Raw genomic sequence first — 20,219 nt, forward strand, 5'->3', positions numbered from 1 at the left:
AGATGCACCGATGTATCGGCCGATAAAGGCTATTTTGCCTGCTATCAGCTATCGGCCGATAGTTTAAAAACATCCGATGATCAGGGGCCGATTATATCCTGTCAATCAAAAGAGTGTGGGAAAACACATCGAATTCGTGCTCTGTGTAAAGATGTCTCTTGTGTGGAATGATGACAACTGCAGTTTGTAAGCTCTGTAATCTCTTCACTGATAAAATTTTAAACCGGAAGTAAATTTTATGACGCAGAAGTTTCGACGTTGAGTCAATCCACGCCCCCCCCCCACTGCCCGCTCGCCCTCCCGCTGAATTGAAGGGTCAGTACACCGTTGAAAGATTTAAATGAAGATGATTTGACAAAAAAAGTATATATTGGACAGAAAAATATATATGTAGAATAGTATATTTCATATCCATTTGATGTCAGTGATGAAGTAGAAATACTTTTGTTTGTGATGAGTGAATTTGAGACTAACAGGAGTTTTTTTTTTTTACAATTCAGTCAATGTTAATATGAATTAATAACATTCAATAAGTTAAGAAATCTTAATTTAATCTTCATAATTTAGTTCACGTGTTAATGTTAATTTGAGTAATGTGTTTTCTGTTTATGAGACCAGTTACTGTGAAACAACTTGCTGAAATGGAGAGAATGAAAGTTTTTATTTGCATTTCTTTCAGAATTCTTTTAAATTAATCATTATTAATTTATAAGAAGGCATAAAAGGCAGAACTATCGGTATTGGTTATCGGTATCGACCGATATCACTGACCGATATCATAATTGGTTATCGGTATCAGCTGAGAAATTTAGTATCGGGGCATCTCTATCTAAAATACTTTTATTTTAGAGTGAATTTTAAGCTTAAAACATGTTCAGTGTTTGAATTTGTTTTAATAAAATAAATAAATAAATAAAAGATCCCTGTCCCTGATGCGGGTAACATTACATCACTCAAGCTAGGGTGACCATATTCTGGTATTTCCAAAAAGAGGCCAACTTTTTTTGGGGGTGTTGGGGTGTGGCTTAATAGTGTTCAAACTAATGTTACTATGAATGCAGACTTTAATACAATGAAAAAGACACACTATTAGCATCACATAAATATATATGAATAAAATGGGTTTCACTCTGCCCACGTTTAAAAACATTTCCTACATTTTTTTCAATGTCCATGGAATAAAATAAAATATCCAGTGCTCTACAGTGCGACCATTTCACTCACATTTATGACTGAAAAGTGCATTTTGCGACTGTGAAAAAATATTTAGGCGGACCGGTGCAAGTGACTTGTTCGGAGCTGTATAATACAATCGGAATAAAAAGTAGGCTACAGGAACTCCAGAATGCGCAACAGTTACTTTTGCACTGCTTTTCATCATCTCAGTCAACCGAACAAGTGTGCAAATACTGCAAAGAAGCCATTATGATGACAAGAGTAACACTGTACATCATCTGCTTCAACTCGCCGATCTCACAAACCGCCATCTTTTATTGATCACGCAAAATGACCTGAAGCTGCGACTGTGACCTGCTCGTGTAGACATAGCGGCATCGGGCAGAGTAAATTAATAATAATGCTAACACTACAAGGTGAGTGTAATTCAAACTTCTTGATTAAATAATTCCTCTCTAATCATAATCAAGAGTAGCAACTGTTCAGTCTGTAAACATACAGTACACTGCAGCTCTCCCTTCACTCCTTCACCAACTCTAATAGACATCGCATTCACTTCATTTAAACTCAGGGTTGCCAGATATCACCAGAAAAGTCAACTCCAGTTCCCATGTTCTGATTTAATTCCCCAAATAAACAATATTATCAACAGACATGGCAACACTGTACTGGGAAAACTGATCTAAAAGGAAAAACTGATAAACAAACAAAAATAAAAACTACTAAAATGTAAAGACAGAAAATGTGCTTAGTTATAAATAAATCATTTAATATAAAAATAGATATTTATAATAAATTCATAAAATATAAATAAAATGAGAAAAGAAATAATGTTTAATTACTATGGGTTGCACTTAATATCAATTTGACATTAAGCTTAGTAGGCTATCTCTTTAGAAGGCTATTAGCCTTTTTCCTAATATGGATCATGCTTGTGTTAGTCTACTTTTAATTAGGACTCTTTATTGTTTAAGATATTTAAAAAAACAAATATTTTATGCGTGTTTATCAACACCAACAGTATTTCTCATTGCTATTATTTTAATTCACTTAACAGTGACCATAAACAGAGAGTTTACATTTAACTGTTTGACAGACCTCCTGATTAAAGCTTAAACAAAAAAATATTGGTATATGGATCGTTATTGGTCGATCAAAATGACGAGAAACCGGTATTGGCTGTAAAAATCCTGATCGGTGCATCCCTAATGAACACCATTAAAATAAAGCACTTTGCATCTGATGGGTAAATGAACTCACCCAATCACATCCTATATGAGATTATTCAGATATATACACAATATACGCAGAGCAGTTCAAGAACCGGCTCCAACCCAGAACCATGACAGTGGGAAACGTCTAATAGTGTAGCTTTAAATATATTTAAGAGAAGCAGACTTCAAAGACTGAACATTGAGCTTTTTTGTATTTGTCTGCAAGGTGGATACAGCCTGTAAAATTAACTGAAAATATATATATATTTTTTTTATCAGAAGGTAAATTAATTTGTCATGGCTCACACTATGTTCATAAATTCTGTCATAATTGTCAAGCTCAAGTTTTCTCATGGCTACATGTGCGTTATATTGTGGCACATTAACGTTACCATCTCTAAAAAAAAATATATATTTTTTTAAATCAACAACAACAAAAAAAACTTCAACCATGCTCCGAAATTTTTGACTCTGCTACTAAATTTTTGTACTTAGGAACAAAAGTGCTCCTAAAAGAAATTGTTAGCATAGAGCCCTGATATCAGATGCCACGAGTGTACCTTCTGCCATTATTCACATATTTGAATGACCATGTAATAGGAAGCAATGTGATAACATGCAATTAAAAATTACCTTATATGGCCATGGGCATTGTTTCAACTCAGGACAGCTCTGTTGTCTATATAGTGTTATGTCAAAAGATTAATTTCTTTGATTTTAAATGGAAAATAAATTGTAATCCTGGTAGTATTCCCTTTTTTTTTTCAAAATGTACCTGTAGTCTGATTACTTCGTTTGTTTATGTAACTGCTACGCAGCGGTTCTCAGCAAGGGGGGAGAGATCGGAAGTGGGGCGCAAATTGTTTTGAAGAAAAAAACACAGACAGGGTATCATTTGGGTACTCTGTGTATTTTATTGCTTTTCAAATAGAATGTGCATACATGAAAAACCCCGCATTCCCTCTTCCTCTGTATTTTGTTTTTGCTGGGGAGAGGCGGAGCTTAGCCTGCCTTTTATCTAACTGTCAGAGCAGACCAGTGTTGCCAACTTAGTGACTTTTCAATAGTGATGTGTCGTCCATGAACGCTTCGTTAATTTTGAATGAATCTTTAATATGACTCGGGAACAACGAGTTGTGACGAGAGAGTGATTCATTGATTTTTGACTGTGCATGCGCCCGGCATCACCATAGGTTCTGTACAGGAAACAGAAATGATTAGTTCATGTCTGGAGTCTTCGGGTTCAAGTCGTTTGTTCTTCTGGTGACCAGGCCATAGGCAATGCACCATGCAATACCGGAAACAGAAATGATTAGTTTATCTGTCCAGTCTTCGGGTTCAAGTCAGTCGTTCATCACGCCACAGCCACAGTACAGATTGCATTTAGCCTACGGGGCGGTCACGTGATGAACGAACGACTCGAACCCGAAGACTCGAGAGGTGAACCAATCATTTCTGTTTCCGGGGAACAGACATGTCAAATGTGATGACAAGAACAAGTCGGATCAGGAGGTGAGGTGAACTAATGGACTGTATAGCCTGAAGACCCAGCTAAGCTATTAATTAATCATTTCTGTTTCTCATAATTCTGCCTTGGCTGCATTAGCCTATAGTTTATTTTTTATTCCAAATGTGATCAACGTTTGTGTAAGTACTAGATGTGTTGGGGAATTAACATGCAACATTTTAATTATATTCCGCTGAAATGAACAAAATAACTCGAAAATATTTGTTCATTTTGCTGAATGAGATTCAAAGATCCGAGTCAGTGAAATGATCCGAACTTTCCATCACTACTTTTCAGACCCCTTTAGCGACTTTTTTTTTTGTTGCAAAAAAAGCATCTAGTGACAAAGCTAGCGACTTTTTGGACAAACCTTAGTAACTTTCCAAATGTCGCCAGTACTGTCCTGCAAGCGCGAGGTCTTAGTTTCCCGCTGCACTCTCACCTCTCTCTGCATCTGCTCTGTTCAGTGAGTGGCTGAGAGCCGGAGCAGCACATCCCGTTGATCGCACGGCAGCTGATTGATTTAACGATGTCATGGATAACAATTTACATAATCCGTATGCAAATGTTTTTAGAATGCACCACGAATGGAATGCAATATGTTTTACATGTAAAATAGTCCACGTTATTACAGCCTAGTTCTCTTGTTCAAAGTAGTTATAGTGTTCAGAAACATTATTGATAATTCATGTTCCATACCTGTCTGTTATATAGTTTTATAAAAGTCAAAAAAGTTATTTTAAAAAAAGTACAAAAATAAATCTATATCAAAAACAGATTATAGATTAGGTTATATATTGATAGATTTTTATAAAGAATAGATAATCAGTATACCAGGTCTCCTCCAATATGGGGTGGGGGGGGGGCATGCCACATGATAGTGGAGGCTTAGAGGGGCTTTAGTTACAAAAGGTTGAGAACATCTGCTGTAACGGATAACAGTTAGCAGTTTTTTGTATCCTGATTACGTAACACTGCTACATGTATTCCGTTCCTCCCCAAGCCTGGTAACTATAGGCATATTTCTGTTGTAAGACAAGCTTTTCAACTGATTGTCCATTTCATCTTATTATTATAGGCAATAAAATCTTGTTGTGTCCATTTCATACATTGCCACTTTAAGGCCAGAAGAGGGTATGTGACAGCATCAAACATAATAAGAAGTCATAAATTGATTGGTGACTGTGGAGGTATGGAGGTGTTGTCAGGGTATTAATGCAGGGTAAGTGGGCAAAAACAAAATGTAAGTTATTTTTGCAGACTGTGATGTTTTTATATCTCTGGTAGTAATTGCCATATACAACGTTTTTTGGGGTTTGTTGGAACAGAGAGTTTTGACACTGTGTTGAAACAACTGGTGAATGATCTCACGGATCCAGAGAACACAACGTGTGCTGAGGACAGCCTGCTGCGGCCGCTGTGCCACGGACCAGACCTTTCTTTGCTGAGTCCGGCTCTGCCTGACATGGACCAACACTACATCGAGGAGCAGGTCCGCCTCTGACCAATAGCATTGTCAAGCATTATAACAATCATTATACATTTCATATTAATGATTCCCCATTAATTTAGATTAGTGTTCTACAATCCCAGTCTTGGAATACACCTGCACTATGCACATTACTTATATTGTGTGTATGATTACATATTATTATATGAATTTTGTTTGTGTGTGGGTCTACCACAATATATTGGAATTAAATTATGAATATGAGCTCAAATTACAGGTTTAAGTAAATCAACTTTGGTACACTCCTAAAAAGACAGAACACACTGGTAAGCTCAGGGACACCAAAATGACATAAGGACCATGGTAACTGTGGTAGATGACAGAAGAATTCTTTAACTGTTGAAGAAAAACCCCTTCACAACAGTTGGCCAGATCAAGAACACTCTGTAGGAGGTAGGAGAATCTGTGTCCGTCAACAAACAAGAGAAGACCAGAGTAAATACAGAGGGTTAAGCACAAGATGTAAACCATTTGTAGGCCTCAAAAACAGGAACACCAGAATTTGCCAGAAACAACTAAAAAATAAATAAATAAATAAATAAAAGCCTGGAACAGCATCCTAAGAAAAGATGATAAGTACGAGAATCTGAGCGACTTTGACGAGGGCAATTGTCACAATTGAACAAAAATCATTGAACCGGCGACAGGGTCATGAATGGCCAAGGTTCAATGCTACACGTTTGGAGTGAAGGCTAGCCTGTCTGGTCCGATCCCACAGAAGAGCTACTATAGAACAAATTACTGAAAAAGCCAACAGTGTGGTAGCAGTGCAGTGCATAAAATCATGCAGATATGTAATTGTGATAAACAGAAAAGCATCTTTGAATGCACAACACATTGAACCTTGAGGTGGATGGGTTACAACAGCAGAAGACCACGTTGGGTTCCACTTCTGTCAGCCAATAACAGAAAGCTGAGGCTTCCGTGGGCACAACTGGGCAGTTGAAGACTGGCGGGAAAAAAACATAGCCTGGTCTGATGAATCTCAATTTCTGCTCAGGAACGCAGACGGTAGACTCAGAATTTGGCACCAACAGCATGAATCCATGGACCCAACCTTCCTTGTGTCAACAGTCCAGGCTCGTGGCATTGGTGTTATGGTGTGGGGAGTGTTCTTGGTCCGTTAATACTAATCAGTCATCGCTTGAATGCCACAGCCTATTTGAGTATTGTTGCTGACCAAGTGCATCCCTTCAATGGCCACAATTTATCTTCTTCTAATGGCTATGATAATGCACCATGTCACAAAGCAAAAGTCGTCTCAAACTGGTTTCATGAACATGCCTATGAGTTCAGTGTTCTTCGGTGGCCTTCCCAGTCACTGGATCTGAATCCAATAAAACAACTTTGGGATGTTGTGGAACGGGAGATACACAGCATGAAAGTGCACCTGACAAATCTACAGGAGTTTCAGGCTGTTTTGAGAGCAAAGGGAGGCCCTACCCAGTATTTGTATAGTGTTCTTTGTGTGTATGTGCACCTTAGTTGCCTTTGGTAGATTTTGCTTGCTAGTAGACTTTTTTGCGGATAGGGATGTAAAATTAACTTCCTGCTAGACTGATTATAATGTTTTCACATAGTCATGCAGCACAAAGGTGCAGAATGTCATTTGAAATAAGCTACAGGATTTTGCAGTTTTTAGTGTGGCATTAATTTTTAAAGAACTAAAATTAGTTTTGGCTAAAATTGTGTTTATATTGTTTCACAGGTGCCAGCAACAATGGCCTAGCCATTGCATTTCTAATTTTTGATCCATTACTATGCTTATCTATTTTTTAGACCAAATAAAATTTGACTGTTAGAAAAGGCAGTTCACAAGCAGAAAGGAAAGACGCACATTTTCCTCTTGTAGTGGTTGCTTTTGCTTTGGGCTGACCTTAGGTGAATTTTGACCTGAGAATTCATGAGCTTTGGTTTTGTGAGCCAATAGAAAAAAAGAAGACAAGACGGTAGTCTCACAAAATGGAAGAGATTTAATAATTTTAAGAGTTTTATTATTACAATTATTAAAGAGATTTAATAATTTTTATACTTAATACCTGTAACTATATTCATTGAATGTGTATTATGATGTACTAAAGACTGTTTACGCTTATCGTTCTTATACCTCAAGTTACAGTTTAATTGTGTGTTCTTCCACAGCTACGTGGAGGCAGGATGGGAGAAGGAACATTAGAGTATGACCCTTTCACCATATGTGAGAAATCTCAGGAGGCACCCACACCCCTTCCCCCAGCTGATGCTCTCACCATTCAGTCAGTCCAGCTATTTGGAGTAATTTTTTTCCATTTGGCAGTCCATCAGAGGTGAAGTAAAACCACCATTTCATGTTTCCTGAAAATAAATTAAGCTGACTGAATTTCCTTGATTTTGTTATCTGTGGTTGCATGTCCTACTTGGCATATTTGTACTCTTGTTAGATCTATGGCTTAATGCCCAGAGTTTGCACTTATATTAAGACAGATAATCTGCAGTGAACTGGTTCAATAGTCCCCTAAGGCAAGCCAAATTTAGCTAATTAAAGTTATCCTAAGCATTTTAGTAGAGTCATGTGCTTCTGTTTGAAACTGCTGCAAGTGGTGGTTACTTTCAGACTGGATAACCCTCGTTGTTTTATGTAAATATTATTAGCTGAAAGACATTGAAGATTAATAAAAGAGTCAAATTTGTCAAATAGGTTTAAAAAGAAACATTTGGTTTTAATTCCAGGGACCTGATCACTGACACCCAGTTTATATTTTATTGCAATGGAGATTTATTAATTTTGGTGAACGTTCAGGCTGGGAGTAGTTTTTGCTTGTGTGTGAGACCGTTGTGCTCCAATAGCACTTTGTATCCATCTCCAATCTCAGAGTTCAAATCTTGGATCAGTTCTGTGAGTGTGTGAAGCAGCTGAAGGGCACACGGCAACAGATGGTCCAAATCCATGTAACAGCTGCTTTTTGCAACAGTCTGAAGGTAAACAGACAACCAACATGGAACACCTCCTGGATTTCATTTCACACTCTATATACTCCATTCTTTTCGTGTTGTTTTCATTATTTTATCTTTTTTTGGGTTATATTCCTGAAATGCTACATCAATGTCGATGTGCTATTTTGTTGAACTTCGTTACATTTGATGTCCAGATTTTTAGACATTGGTGAAAAATTGTGAGGCAAAACTTAATTATGCACAAGACAAAGTTGCATTTGCTCAATATCTGATTTGTCCCTTAGTGCAATGTACATGTCCACTTAATGTCATCTCTATACTGGATTAACTGTCATTCTGTAGATGCACTATTTGGCCAAAGGTACGTGCGCCTTCCCCAAACTTGTACCACAAAGTTGGAGGCACAGGATTATCTATAATGTCTTTGTATGCTGTACCATTATGATTTCCCTACACTGGAACTAAGGGATCTACTCCAAACCTGAACCAGCAATGCCCCTAAGCACAAAGCGAAGTCCATAAAGACATTGTTGGTACTGAAGCGCTCAAGTGGCCTGCACAGAGCCCTGACCTCAACCCCACTGAATACCTTTGGGATAAATTGGAGCAGCGACTGCACATCAGGCCTCCTCGCCCAACATCAGTGCCTGACCGAATTAATGCTCTTGCGGCTGAATGGCCAAAACCCCACAGCAGCATTCCAAAATCTAGTAAAAAGCCTTCCCAGTAGATTGGAGGGTGTTATAGCAACAAAGAGCCGCAAACTCCACAAAATCCAAGTGAAGTACAAATAGAAATGTTTTAGGGAAACAACTTTACAATCATCTTGTTGCATAAGTGAGCACATCACCAATTCTTTGTTAAAGCAACTTTTGTTTGTAATACAGCACTCGGTCTTTTTGGGTAAGAGTCTACCAACTTGGTACATTTTGATTTAGTTATTTTATTACTCTTACAAAAATACTTCTTGCAAAATGTTCCATATCTATCAAATTGCATGAGGATCTCCTGTGCACAGCCCTCTTCTAGCCTTTCCACAGGTTTTTTATTGGATTTTGCTTTGGGTTGTTATCATGCTGAAAGGTGAAAATTTTCTTCATTTTCAGTTGTCTAACAGAGCCCTGCTGGTATTGTGAAAAGTAGATTGGTATTTGGGGCTATCCATGTTTGCCCTTATTTTGGATAAAGCCCCTCTCCCAGCTGAAGAGAAGAAGCCCCATAGCATGATGCTGCCACTACCATGCTTGACCATGGGTATGGTTATCTTTGGGTGATGAATCTTGTTTTTGCACGAAACGTATCTTTTATAATTATGCATTTGGTCTCATCACACCAGAACATATTTTGCCACATTTTTGATTGTATTGTAGCACCTTGCAGCAGTGGCAGACAAAAGACCGAGATGGTGGTTAACAACCCGGGGCTCCTTTTGTCCGTGCTGTCCTTTTATACTCTCCAGTTGACTTGAGGAGGGTGAGCAGCCACAGAATTGGCAAGCTGTGCTTCATTCCTGGACTCCACCTCTGGGCCATGTGCTTCGCTGCCATCCACAACACCCTTGTGGCAGCAGCTCGAACAGCGTGTGGACTGGTGGCCTGCCATCATAGTGCTGCCTTTGTGAGAAACCATCTGCATTGCCATGGTGGACCCCCGCTTGATCTTGCACCTGGAACAAGAAGTCCTGTAATGGGAGAAACCACTGGGTAACATTGGCATTGGTTTAGCTTTAGCTTTTGCCACCCATTGTAATGGACCATGGGTGAAATGTCTGCCTGAGAGGTAGTACTCAATGGCCCACTTTTTTGGGGGGGTGGGGGGGTCTGGGTTCCTTAGCACTCTCAAGCTTATGAGCACTTGCTTTAGTGTCTGGAGTGTGCCTCAGTCAGCCCCAGATGGCACTAAAGTGGGTTTGCATTTAGTCCCTCCCTTCAGAGCTTTCTTAAGACTTCTCACAAATGGAATAAGTGATCTGATTATGTGTGAGTAAATGATGTCATCCAAGTATGCTGCTGCAAATTGTCAGTGTGTTTGCAGTACAAGATCCATGAGACTTTGGAATATCACAGGTGCTCCATGGAGCCTGAAGGGGAGACCCCGTACTGCCAGTGGCCACTGGAGGTGCGAAATGCAATTTTGGACTTTGCTTCTGCAGTCAGGGCCACCTGCCAGTATCCCTTTGTGAGTTTGAGGGTGGAAATGAAGCAGGCTCTTCCCAGACACTCCACCAAGTCATCCACTCGAGGAAGGGGGTAGCTGTCAAACTCATACTTAGTTATTTCTGGCGGCTTTGGCTCAGGTGCTAGAGCGGATTGTCCACTTTCGTAGGGTTGACAGTTTGATTCCCGGCCCACGTGACTCCGCGTGCCGAAGTGTCCTTGGGAAAGTTGCTCCCAATGGCAAGCTAGCGCCTTGCACGGCAGCTCTGCTACCATTGATGTGAGAGTGTGTGTATGAATGGGTGAATGAGACACAGTGTAATGCACTTTGTAGAACCTCTAAAGTTAAAAAAGCGCTATATAAGTGCAGATCATTTACCATTTAATTTTCAGAAGTCATTGCAGACCTTTAGGCTTACGTTGGGCTTGGGTACCACTACAGTGAGGCTGAACCAGGGGCTTGTGGATTCTTCAATAATTCGATCCAATTCCATAGCATCTTGCCCACTTCCTCCTCAATAGCCTTGCAGCGGGCCTCTGGGACTGGGTATCGCCATTGCTGAATCGCCACTCTTAATGTCTTGTTTTATCAGTTGTGTGAGCCCTGGCCCCTTCAAGAACATGTCCACAATCTGGTCCAGCAATTCCCCCAGATCTTGCCACTGTGAGGTGGATAGGTCTTCCCTCTTTTGTACCAGCACATGCCTGAGTGGTTCTGGGGAGACAACAGCAAAAGCTGAGAGCACAGGGACAGCTTCATTTTATTGTTTTAATCAAGTGAACATGATATAGCTGGGTGTATTTTCACTTACCTAGCTGTTGCAGATGTTATTTATTATATATGTAACAGAAGGTGCATCCAGATTCTAGGCTGGAACTCACATGGTTGGGCGGGCTGATAATATATTTGTTGTTATTTGCTTGAACTTCCTCCATGTGTTTTCTCATGATGGGGGATCCTCCATGTATTGTCTCATGATTGGGAGCAGGATGTGGGTGGGGGGGGGGGCGGGCAGGTGCACTCACTTTTATGGTTTCCCACCTAGACCCCCACCTGTGCATGCTTGAAACTGCCAGGCTCCTGCATGTCTGAATAGCCCAGGGTAGGACTGTGGAGTGGGCCAAGGCAATTGTGCTCTGTAAATCTAGTAAGTACAGGTGGGCCTTCCAGCCTGAGACTGATGGTGAGTGTGTGTGTGTGTGGACTGCACACCCAGCTCAGTATCCAAGGTCATTTTTTTAACCATTATTTTTGGGGATGTTGGAGGATTGCATGCGGACTGCTTTGCACTCCTCGTCTGGTAGCAACCTGACAAACTTGTCCATTGCTACCTGCTCAGTTACCTCGCCAGCTGTCACCTTTTGGTAGTATGCAGAAGGGTGTCCATTTTGTTTCTGGGGTGAGCCCCCTGACTTGTAGCCCCATTTGTGGAACTCTGCTGCCGCATCGGTGGGAGACAGGTCGCAGCGTGCCAGGAGGTCTGCCTTCACCTTATCATAGTTCATGGACTTGGTGGGCGTGAGTGCATAATATGCCTCTCCAGATAAAAGAGCCACTATTACCTGGGCCAATTCTCATTTTGGCCATCTTGTACAGTTAGCAATCCATTGAAATATGTGCAAATAGGCCTCGATGTCATCATCATCAATTTGGTAAAGCGACTGTGAGGGTCCTAGCAGGGATCACGGAAGGGGGTTGCTGCCGCCACCCCAAGCTACGTTCTGTGACTAGGCTGAGCCCTCGTGCCAGCTCCTGTGTGACTTTCTGCTGTTGCAGGTTGGGTTCAAGTAGGTGTTTGGAGCATTGGGTCCATGCGGAGGGTCTGGTCAGCGTCTCTGTTCATGTCCACCTTCTCCACCAGTGCAGCAGCAATCAGAACACAGATACTCCGAGACAGAGACGGAAGTTAGTAACCCTCAGCAGGGCTCCTTTTGTTTACAAGTTGTGGGAAAGGCAGAGGGGAGTGAGGAGGAAATGACTGGGAGGCTGGTGTTGTCACTGGGCTGTGGGCATCTTTATTGGAGGTGGCAGCACTGTGGTCAGACAAGGGCCAAATGGAGAAGCACAGGCCAGAGGCAGAGCACAGCAGGAAGAAACTAGGAGCTCTATGGGGTGGCTCGAGTCAAGCCCCACCCCACCTTGGTATGGCAGCAGATGGAGAGTGTTGTTGTCTTCTGAATCTGTGAACAAAACCTATAAGAGAGTCAGCATTAATACTACGCTTGCAGCCAAGTTCTCCTGGTCGACACCATCCTTTTATACTCTCCAGTTGATTCAAGGAGGGTGAGCAGCTGCGGGGATTAGTGAGCGCCAGCCATGCTTTACTCCTGCACTCCGCCCCTGAGCCATGTGCTTCTCTGCCATCCACAGCACCAGAGCTGTATGGGCGCTATCCATTCAGCACCATCGTGAGGTACATGTGGTGGTTTTGGTGTGTGGTGCCTGCCATCACAGTATGTTTTGCCAAAATATGTATGTTTTAGCTTCTGTCCAGCCACCCTATCCCATCACCCACCTTTAATGGCACCTTTAATGTTCCTCTAGGTCTCTTGGAAGCTTTTATGATGTATTTATTTATTTTGACTTTAAGTTTTGTAGTTTCATCAGTTTCAGAGGGATCTCTTGTTCTTGGTAATATCACTGTCTTGCACATTTTCTTCACTTTCCCAGTGTTCCATGCTACATGTAGTGTTTTGTAAATTCTTTTATACCCCTCTCCTGGTTGATATCTTTTGACAATAAAATCCTGTACATGCTTTGTAAGCTCTTTACAGACACTGCTTCAGCAGTGGGATGAAAACAAGAGTGTGTCAAGTATCTTTTGGGGTTAATATTTGGGGTTAATCAGAATCACTTCATTGAAGACAGGTGTATGATAATTACTTTTGAACATGAGTTTGAATGTGATTTGATTGATTCTAAGCACATTCACATGCCCCATTATAGAAGGGCGTGCACACCTATACAATCAGGTTATTGTAAGCTTTTTCTTTTTTTCCATAAATGTTTCTATTTTTTTAACTTGAATTTTGTTGGTTGCTATATCACATTAAATATAGAAAAATATCTGACATTTATTTTTGTTTTATTTTTTACATCATAAAACCTGCCATTTCAACTGGGGTGTGTAAACTTTTTATTTCCACTGTAGTTGTGCTTGTAGGTCAGAATTTGGTTAGATATTGTGATACATTATTACTTTTACCTTGCTAGTGTATGTAAACTGTTTGTCTGTCTCTCTCCAGTGTTTGGCATTGGGTCATGTAACACTTGGTCCAGAGGAGGTGCAGAAGCCCGCACTCTCTATCCTATTGGGAGCGCTGGAGAGCTCTAACCCTCTACTTCGCTGTGTAGCTGCTGAGGGTTTCGCCCGATTCGCACAGGTTCTCAGTGACCACAGTGTAACAGTCTCCCTCAGCCTGATGAGCTTTGATAAGTGAGTGTTGTGGAATACTCAGGTTCTTGTTACATTTCTCAATGTACCATTTTCTTCAAATCTCTAGAACAGCTCGACTTCTCAGAATCTCTAAAGATACAAGGAAGACATGCATCAAGACTCTTCTCTGTACTAGCTTCCAGGTGGTGGAATGATCTTCACCTTGCTGTCTGAACAGCAAGTCACAAGTGGTCTTAACTGAAGACCTGTCTCTTCACCAACCACTTAAATGAGCACAAATTTAATTAACAAAAAAAGGGATCCCTTGTGTTGATGCTGTACTAACTCCTTTCTCACAGGGTTTTGGCATGATTGTGTTCTCAGACACTGTCTTATTTGTACTAGCATTTGATGGAAATAGCAAAGTGCTTCTGTATGTTGCTCCAGATAAGGGCATAAGTCATATTCTGTAAATGTTACATGTAACTTGGGGTGGGCAGTATAATGAACATAGATAGTGAATGATTAAAATGATTAAAAAAGAGAGATTGTGTGTATCGGGATACTATCGTGACACATTTTGTCAGTTGCGCTGAAAAACGCTCAGAGCATCCCAAGTTGTTTTTGAACCAGACTTTACTTTATTTGTTACTTCAGCTTGCGCACTCCTGGCCAGATACACAAACAAACAAATAATAACCAAGAGTAGGCAGTTCCTTAGATTATTCCTCCTCCTTGTTTAGCAACACCTTAAAATTAACATTGGTTATAAATATAAACAGTGCTGAACTAAACAAATTTGTTTGAAAAAGCACTCCTTATGAGAAAACAAGTAAGTGCTGGAAAGACATCACTGGTGCTGTAATAGTTTACCTAGCCAAGGATATAATACCCATTAAAATGGTCAGTAGTTGATCCTCGTTACGACTTGGCAAGTCGGACATATTTTTCTAAAACCCCCATTCCTTGGCTGTATGCAGAATCTGATAGAACTGAAAAAGCCAAAACAATGAAACAGAAATTGCCCATTTAAAAAATGTTAAATAAAAATGTAAAACCAGCTCAGCTAATGTATTCAGTATTTAAACATATCGCATGTCAATCACCACTCCATTTATTGCACTTTTAACTTTTGAAGACATCAGTAGAGTTGATGTACTTTTTATTTAACATATTTAAAATTTAAAATTGGTTTGAAAAGGTATTTTGTCCTACTTTGTTTCTGTTACTCTTTTTCTTTGAGATTATATTTCCTTGAAAAGGTGTATTTTCAATGTGTATATTTGCACCTCTGCATGTAACAGCATGCATATATTAGGTTTCTATGTAATATTTCTCTATGAATATAGAATAAATGCACGTTCATACTGTACTTGTGCTTGTGCACCATTTAGGATGTTTTTCAGCCTTCTACATTGCTAACAGTCTTGTAGAGTAGTAAGTCATAGTGAGAGAACTTGTGATAATCTCATATTTACAATATTGAAATAATGACATTTTCCAACTAGTCTAAGGGTATCTTGAATTCTCAGATGATACTCCAGTTGCCTTTTGTACATTAGAGTTTTAAAAATTATCTTTATGACTAATGAAAATCTATATACCCATATTTGTTAGATTTCTGGACCAGTAAAGAAGCCATTTAATGGTAAGATGTTTATTTCTTCAGACTGAAGGCAGCAAGGGAGGCTGTCTTGCGGACCGGACATGCCCTGTTGCTGGGGGCACTCTATCGCTACCAGGGAGGCCTTAGTTCAGCCAAACACCTCAGTGCTTGTGTGGGGGTTCTTTTCACACTCTCACAGGACAGCAGCTCACCAGAGGTCCAGGTGAGACAGACCTCCATATTTAGTCTGATAGAATTTTTATTTATTAGTGTTTTTCCTTTTAAGATGTCTTGGGCTGGCAGTTTGTATTCAGAAGTGCCCTTTTGCATATTGCGGTCTAAAATATTTACCAGTTCACACTTCACTTACTGTCAAGTGTGATGTCGCATTCATTAGTGGAGTCTTTGGTACTTAAAATATGTACTGTTTGTGTGTGTGTGTGGCAGATGTGCTCTCTCCATTCTTTGGCCATGGTGGTGGACCAGGCTGGACCTCTGTACCATAGTCACATGGAGGCCAGCTTGACTCTAATTTTGCGTTTGCTTCTCACCACACCATACACTCATGTGGAGGTGCAGCAGAGTCTGGGGCGCTGCCTCAGTGCACTCATCACATCACTGGGTCCTGACCTGCAAGGTACAGACACCCGTGTCAACTCAACCTCCCCATGTCTCTTTTTCTCTGTCTGATTTCTTTCTGTAAGTAAAATCACAGGTTTATATTAATGCACTCATTCTAATATGTAATTGTTTTTATAGTAACTGCTAATTCACAGAGATTTGTATGGTGGATCATCTACATAATTGACAGTGGGTTCTATCCGCAAGGCTGCAAAATTATGAACTCGCATAAACTTGCGGAACAATTTACCACCAAAGACTGCTCCTCAGTCTGTAAAGGTCTCCAAAATCTCACCAATAAAAAATAAAATAAAAAGCACTGAACATTTCTGTTTCCAAATTGAAAAATAATGGACTAATTATCAAGCTGCTGGACCTGTTACTTCATAACTCCCTCTACCACTCCAGAATTGCCCCCACCACTCATTACCACAAAGGAGGTCTGCAAACATTTTAAGATCAAAATATCAGGATAACCGCTGGCCCAGATCTTACCACCTCCTCCGTGATCAAGCACAGTGCAAAGCAAGTAGCACCTGTGTTCACAGACATTTTAATCAGTCTTTGGAATTGTGCACTGCTTGGTTCTCCTACAGTTCCAAAAGGTCAGTCAGAGGCCTACACTTCATCCACCAGCATCTCTACACCCCTGGCACATATGTGAGTATACTGTTCTTTGACTTCAGCTCAGCCTTTAAAACAATCATCCCAGAGCTACTGGACAAGAAACTCAGACAATTCAATTTGCTAAACTCTATCTGCCTCTGGATCATGGAGTTTTTGATAAACAATTTTACGCTGGACTCCACAACCCCCAGCACTGTTGCACCTCAGGGATGTGTGCTCTTCCCCCACTATTCTCCCTATTCACCAAGGATTGCACACTTATATGTAGATCTGATGTCCAATAATAATAAGGACATACAGAGGGGGAAATAAGTATTGGACGTGTCGACATTTTATTCCAGTAAATATATTTCCAATGAGGTTATTCACATGAAATCTTCACCAGACATCAGTATTAACTCAGGAAATCTGGAAATATAAAGAATTCACAAGATTAAAGTCCATAAATAAAGTTATGTGTAATAAAGTGGAATGACAGAGGAAAAAAGTATTGAACATGCTAAGAAAAGGCAGTTCTCTAAGGCAAGGAACCAGCTATACCCCCTATCTGTTGAAATTAATATCAGCTGGGTTAGTAAACTGATGTTCTATAAAAAGGCTTTTCGTTACCAAGGTGTCCCACATCTCATGATGGGTAAAAGCAAAGCACTCTCCCAAGTCCTTCGCAACCTTATTCTTGCAAAACATATTGATGGAATCGGATACAACTTCTGAATCCTTCAGTAAGCACCATTTGGGCCATTATCCACAAGTGGAAGCAACATCACTCCGTCATCAACCCGGCCACGCGTAGGAGCTCCTTGCAGAATTTCTGACCAGGGAGTCAGAAGAGTAGCTCAAGGGCCAAGGACGACTCAGAAAGATCTCCAGAAACACTTAGAGGCAGCAGATGCCATCGTCACAGAGAAAACAATAGGCAATGCACTCCACTCCTCATGCTCACCCCGCAAGAATCCATTACTAAAGAAAAGGCATGTTGAAGCTTGTTTAAAGTTTGCTACAATTCATTTGGACAAGCCTACGAAATACTGGGAGAGTGTAGTCTAGACAGATGAGAGACAAAAAGTTAAATTTTGCTGTCATACTACACACCATGCTTGTAGAAGAAATGGCACTGCACATCACCCTTAAAACACTATACAAACAGTATATACAACCAAAAGTTTTGAGGTGGAAGCATCATGGTGTGGGGCTGTTTCTCATCACATGGTACTGGCAGACTTCATATAATTGAAGGAATGATGAATGGAGCCCTTTACCAGGAAATTTTTAGGAAGAATCTGCTGCCATCCACCAGGATGATGAAGATGAGACATGGGTGGACCTTCCAGCAGAACAACGATCCAAAGCATACAGTAAATGAAACTCTCAATTGGTTTCAGAGAAAAAAAAACAAGGTGTTAGAATGGCCCAGTCAATCACCTGACTTGAATCCAATTGAACAAGATTTAAAGACAATATGTTTAGAAGAATGGGCCAAAATCACACCTGAATACTGCAGCCGATTAATTTCTTCTTACAGGAAGCATCTTGAAGCTGTCATTACAAACAAAGGCTTCTCCACTAAGTATTAAATAAATCTCAGCTATCATTGAGGCCATCTTGACATCATTGACAGCACCATCATTGTTTGGTTTGGTGCTGCTTCTGCTCAGGCCAAAAGAAAGCTGCAGTGCATCACCGCTCTTCAGAAAAGATAAAATATCACAGTGCAGATGGAAAATTACCTGAATTACCTGGGGTTGACATATAAAACGCTGTAGTTCCTACATGATTCACCTGATTTGTATGTAAATACCCTTAAATTAAAACTGAAAGTCATATTAATATTTTAATTTCAAGTATAATTTACTGTGGTAGACAGGTCAAATAATTAGCTTTGTCAATGTCTAAACATTTATGGACCTGACTGTACATCTCTGTTCAGTTTGATAGCGGAGTTCTACAGAGAGTTCCTTGGACTTCATGGTTTTTGATCTGACACAGTGAATTGTGGGACTTTTATACACACATGTGTATGCTATTCTAAATCATGTCCAATCAGTTGAATTTGCCACAGGTGGACTCCCATCATGGCCTACAGACATCTCAAGATAACCAAAGTAAACAGAATGCACCCAAGCTCAGTTTGGATTGCCTTATCCAAGGATCTGCATAGTTATCTATACGAGATAATTTAGTTTTTGATTTTTAATAAATTTGCAAGAATTTATTAAAACATGTTTTTCTTCATCATTATAGATTATTCCATGTAGATAAATGGCAAAAAAAGTAGAATTTGACACCAACAGCATCAATGGGGATGTTTCCAACACCAGCAAGTCTAGTCCTTCTTGTTACAAATTTGTATGTCTGAAATGCCCTTAAAATATACTTCAAGCAGGACAGAAGTGATTGAAGAAAAACTGTTTGACATTTGACCTTGTGGTGACCTCGGCCCTCTCTGGATCAATTCCAAATCTAATCAGTTCATCTGGTTACGTTGATAATTCCAAATAAATCCTACAAACATTCAACTGTTCTTCACTAAAGAGAATTTCGGATGCATGGACAGATGGCAAACAGGCAACCAGCAAACATAATGCCTCAACCACCTAGTGACAGAGGGATAAAAAGTCAATTTAACCCATTTTAAATTAAGTCTATAACACAATAAAATGTGCAAAATCTGAGGTGGTTGGAGTACTTTCTGAGCCCACTGTTAGACTGGTAATAAATGTGCTGTTATTTAACAAAGCAAAGCATATAATTTGATTTGGTGATGTTTTCTATAAGGAGATGTTTATGGAAGGACTCTCAGGTGTCAGGACTGGGTAACGCTTAGTAATTTTCCACTGTGGAAGAAGTGTACACAACCTCTTTAAGACAGCAGACTTGGTACTTTCCAGTTTCTCTGTAAAGACAAAACAAGCTCTGTTTTTTGTCTTACTAATGTCAAGAGGTGAAAAAGAGTGAGGCTGGTGAGCAGACGACTGTTTAAAGCTTTATGACGACTGGAATAAACTCGTTTTTCAGATGGTCCACTGTAGTTAATTAACTGTAAATGTTTGGGTGGTAACAGTAATTCAGCGTCAAGTCAGGCCACATCACACCACACTGTTATTGGTTATTTTTCAGTATTGCATGCCTCCAAGTATTTTGTTCCTTACATACTTGAGTATATTTATACTAAAGGCAAGTGGAAATATACTTGCATCAGTGCTCCTAAGAAGTAGTTCAGAATCACAAAAAGTATAATAAAGTAACTTGGCAATTTAACAAATTTCACTAGATTTTCACCAGAATTTTTTATGAATTAAATGATTAAGTAAATGATTCATCGACAATAAAAATACATATTAACAGTTTTTCAGAATCCAAATTGTTGTTCATCCATCTGGCAACATTCATTATTCATCTATGATTAATTTTGAAAAAAAAAACCAAAACATTTTAACAGACATTCAGACTGAGTTGTACACATGGATACCCTTAATATTGAAGTTACCAAA

The 20,219-nt window shown here is 39.9% G+C and overlaps 1 protein-coding gene across 3 annotated transcripts in view; it reads left to right on the forward strand.

Annotated features, from left to right (window-relative positions):
* Positions 1 to 20,219, forward strand: part of heatr5a (HEAT repeat containing 5a) — an 87,961-nt gene that overhangs the window by 36,808 nt on the left and 30,934 nt on the right. For all 3 annotated transcript variants that reach the window (XM_053632102.1, XM_053632103.1, XM_053632104.1), the window contains 6 exons: positions 5,226 to 5,389; positions 7,550 to 7,713; positions 8,260 to 8,365; positions 13,744 to 13,934; positions 15,544 to 15,703; positions 15,928 to 16,117. In XM_053632102.1, the coding sequence (XP_053488077.1) occupies positions 5,226 to 5,389; positions 7,550 to 7,713; positions 8,260 to 8,365; positions 13,744 to 13,934; positions 15,544 to 15,703; positions 15,928 to 16,117 (975 nt within the window). The remainder of the gene's footprint in view (positions 1 to 5,225; positions 5,390 to 7,549; positions 7,714 to 8,259; positions 8,366 to 13,743; positions 13,935 to 15,543; positions 15,704 to 15,927; positions 16,118 to 20,219) is intronic.

Source organism: Ictalurus furcatus, chromosome 9 (assembly GCF_023375685.1).
Source record: "Ictalurus furcatus strain D&B chromosome 9, Billie_1.0, whole genome shotgun sequence".
Taxonomy (NCBI): Eukaryota; Metazoa; Chordata; class Actinopteri; order Siluriformes; family Ictaluridae; genus Ictalurus; species Ictalurus furcatus.